We start from the raw sequence: 3,801 nt of genomic DNA, 5'->3' as shown, positions 1-3,801 counted from the left end.
CTGGGCCCGTGAGCCATGGCCGCTGAGCCTGCGCGTCCGGAGCCTGTGCTCCACAACGGGAGAGGCCACAACAGAGGAAAGCCCGCATACCACAAAAAAAAAAAAAAAAAAAAAAAAAAACCAAAATAATGCGGTGATTTTTAAACGATGGGAAAAGTCCCTGTCAGTAGCGTAAGATCCTCGAAGAGATCTATTAAAGCATTTCCCAGGACTTCCCTGGTGGCGCAGTGGTTAAGAATCCGCCTGCCAATGCAGGGGACACGGGTTCGAGCCCTGGTCCGGGAAGATCCCACATTGCCACGGAGCAAGTAAGCCCGCGAGCCACAACTACTGAGCCTGCGTGCCACAACTACTGAAGCCCGAGTGCCTAGAGCCCACGCTCCACAACAAAGAGAAGCCACCACAATGAAGAGTAGCCCCTGCTTGACGCAACTAGAGAAAACCCTGCGCACAGCAACAAAGACCCAACGCAGCCAAAAGTAAATAAATAAACATTTAAAAAAAAAAAAAAAAAAAAGGCATTTCCCTCCATGAGCTGCTGGGACAGAGATGGCCGCCACCTGCCCTGCAGCAGGAGAAGCCCTTTCCTGGGAAGCAGTGCGACCCCTTGCTGGAGCTTCAGCTCAAGGCCACGGGGCTAAGGTCCACAGAGGCAGCCTAGGGCGGGGAGAGGAGCGCGTACTTGGCACAGCCGCTCAAGCAGGCCTTCTGCATGGCGTCAATGGTGTACCGCAGAAACTCGTGTGCGTCCTCTTGGTTCCCGAAGCGGAAATGCCGGGCGATCTCTAAGGAGGAAAGGAAGAAGCATCAGGCCGGAAGGGAAGAGCTCCTGCCTGCTCTCCAAACGTCCCACTCCTGTCGGTCTCATCGCCAACTCCTAGCAGACCCAGGACTAAACCCAAGCGAGGAAAAGGAGCCTGCCTGGCTTCCTACATCCCAGGTACCACCCTCACGGTAGTTATCTTCTCAATGAGACCTAAGGGCTTAAACCCTCTACACTTAACAGAAAGCACGAATGAACACCAAGCATTAAGGATATGAGATCCACTGATGAACTAAAGCTGGTTTTCCAGGAGCCAATACAGACCATGGCAGATTATCACGTCATCGCAATACAACTTACACGGGCTTCAAAAACCAATGAGCCCATCCTTTCTGCTTAGGGAGATATCTGACTGTCACAGCACATGGACACTGGTTTCTCTGACGTTGAGAAAAGGCCCCGCAGCCCTTCCTTACCTGCTCCCCGCCTCCAGGCCCATGACACACAGCTCCCGGCCTGGACAAACCCGCCTGACATTCAGGGCGGGGATCCCCACCACCTGGTGTGACTGCTCCACATCCAGCCCCAGGGCTCACTCAGTCCGCTACGCTCTGTGCGTGCAGCCTCCCAAGCCCTCCCTTCTGCCCCCGCCCCCCAGAAGGAAGCCGCTCTTACTTCTGAGGTCTCGGATGAAGGACACGGGCTTGATGGCGTTGCCACTGTTGGCGAAGGCCTGGATGATGTGGTTCTGCATGACGCACAGCATGCAGAAGCTTCCCTGGTGACCTGCGGGCACGGACAGGCGGTCGTGGTAAGGCGAGAGCTCCCAGGAGAGCTGACGACATGGCCTCCCGCCCAGCGGAGACAGCAGGAGCCCGACAGCCCGGCCCAAGCCCCCGCGCTGCCTGCAGCACCCGGGACCCGGTCACTCCACAGTCGCAGGCTGGGCCGCAACCCAGCCCAAGGAGTCTGAGTTTTCAAGCACCGTTTAGAACAATGTTTTCTCTGACTTCCAAACTGCGTCACATGGTCAACAGGCTAGAATATTTTGGGCTTCCCGACACCCCCTTCATGTGCTCTTCAGTGTAGGAACTTCTGCTCAGGTTTCCAGGAGACATAGGGGCTTGGCCAGCTCTGGGGAGACCCCGGGCACGTGCTCCCCCAGCCTGATGGCCCAACTCTGCAGCTCTGGCACCCCAGCGGCCCCAGGCGACACCTACACGGTGGGGACGGGTCCATAAAGACCGGCGGCGGGCCACACAGAGCCCCCAGGCTGCGATGGGGCCCCCAGGCTGTGGCCAGTCCCCGTGCTCTGGATAAACTATTTGTCCCCCAGGAATTAGGCGAGAGAGCGTTATGCTTCTACCTCTACTTACAATTATGATCTTAAATACATAGAGAAAAGCAAAGACTACACCCCATTTTAGGAGATTTTTAAGTCAAGTACTGGTGTGACAGCCGAACTCCCCTCTCAGCCTCTCACAACCCTGTCCCCACGTGCTGCATCCTTCCCCCCAACCAGGTCACCGCTGTTCCCATTCATGGATTCACTGTATTCCACACGTGGCACTCACTTAGCAGGACTCCGCAGCTTCATGTTTAAGCTCACTTTCTAACTGTAACAAACTGCCCTTTAATCCCTGCTCCAGACCACAGTTCATCCACACGGCCCCCCTGCTCCTGTATGTCAACCTCCCCCGCTTTTCCTGCTATCACAAACGCTGTGGTGAATGGTCCTTGTGCGCATGTCAGTCTCTCTAAGGCATATACCTACAAGATACATTTCTGGGTCCAAGGGCAAGTACATCTTTAGTTCTACAAGATATTGTAGTCATGTATATAGTGCACGACCTTCCTAAACAGACCCAGCGCCTAACACAAAATTCACACCGATCCGTTATTCTCCCCCTGAGCACCTCCAGTCACCCAGTTACTTGGACCTACCTCAAATTAAAAAATGAAACAGCATGCAGCCTGTTTACCATATACACACAAAAAAATCCTAGTATCTACAAACGAAAAGGGCACATGTCGGTAAAGATGTTGAGAAACTGGAACCCCTGTACACTGTTGGTGGGAATGTCAAATGGGACAGCCACTGTGGAAAACAGTATGGTAGTTCCTCAAAAAATTAAAAATAGAATTCCCATATAATCCAGTAATTCCTCTTCCAGGTATTTACCCCAAAGAAGGGAAAGCAGAGTCTCGAAGAGATACTCGTACACCCACATTTATAGTATTATTCACAAGAACCAAAATGTAGAAGCAATCTGAGCGTCCATTGACAGACGAATGGATAAAGAATGTGGTCTATACATAAAGTGGAATATTACTCAGCCTTAAAAAGAAAAGGAATTCTGACACCTGCTACAACAAAGAGAAACCTTGAGGACATTATACTAAGCGAAGTAAGCCAGTCCTAGAAGGACAAACACTGTGTAATTTCACTTACATGAAGTACCTGGAGCAGTGAGAGTCACCGAGACAAAAAGTAGGATGGAGGGTACCAAGGATGGGGGCTGGGGGGGGGTTGTTTTTAATGGGGATGGATTTCCAGTTTGAAAAAGTTCTGGAGATGGATGGTGGTGATGGTTGCATGACAGTGTGAATGTACTTAATGCTACTAAACTGTACACTTAAAACGGTAAATTTTATGTTATATGCACTTACCATAATGCAAAAAAGTTTTATTTTTTAAAAAATGCTAGTATTTATACAAAAAATTCTTCTTGGAGGGAAATAAAAAAACCATTCATGTGATTAATGCCTTTACATGAAGGCTTTTATTTTTCATTTTAGAGTTTTCTCAACTCTAACTATATCCATTACTTTTATTTTTTAAATGGCAATAATTGTGGAGAAGGCTCAAATTTAGGCAAAAACCTAATGTTATTTAAGATAAAAAACATAACAAATGTTAAGCAAACAAAAAGAGCTCCCGGGCTTCCCTGGTGGCGCAGTGGTTGCGCGTCCGCCTGCCGATGCAGGGGAACCGGGTTCGCGCCCCGGTCTGGGAGGATCCCACGTGCCGCGGAGCG

General features: G+C 50.5%; 1 protein-coding gene across 5 annotated transcripts in view; it reads right to left on the bottom strand.

Annotated features, from left to right (window-relative positions):
- The window catches only part of USP36 (ubiquitin specific peptidase 36), a 31,622-nt gene that overhangs the window by 16,735 nt on the left and 11,086 nt on the right, over positions 1-3,801 (bottom strand). For all 5 annotated transcript variants that reach the window (XM_055090203.1, XM_055090204.1, XM_028498912.2 and 2 more), the window contains exons 5-6: positions 1,439-1,549; positions 683-785 (exon numbers count right to left, since the gene is read on the bottom strand). In XM_055090203.1, the coding sequence (XP_054946178.1) occupies positions 683-785; positions 1,439-1,549 (214 nt within the window). The remainder of the gene's footprint in view (positions 1-682; positions 786-1,438; positions 1,550-3,801) is intronic.

This window comes from Physeter macrocephalus, chromosome 14 (assembly GCF_002837175.3).
Source record: "Physeter macrocephalus isolate SW-GA chromosome 14, ASM283717v5, whole genome shotgun sequence".
Taxonomy (NCBI): Eukaryota; Metazoa; Chordata; class Mammalia; order Artiodactyla; family Physeteridae; genus Physeter; species Physeter macrocephalus.
Note: the sequence above shows the minus strand (reverse complement) of the source record. Positions and strands in the feature narration are given on the sequence as shown.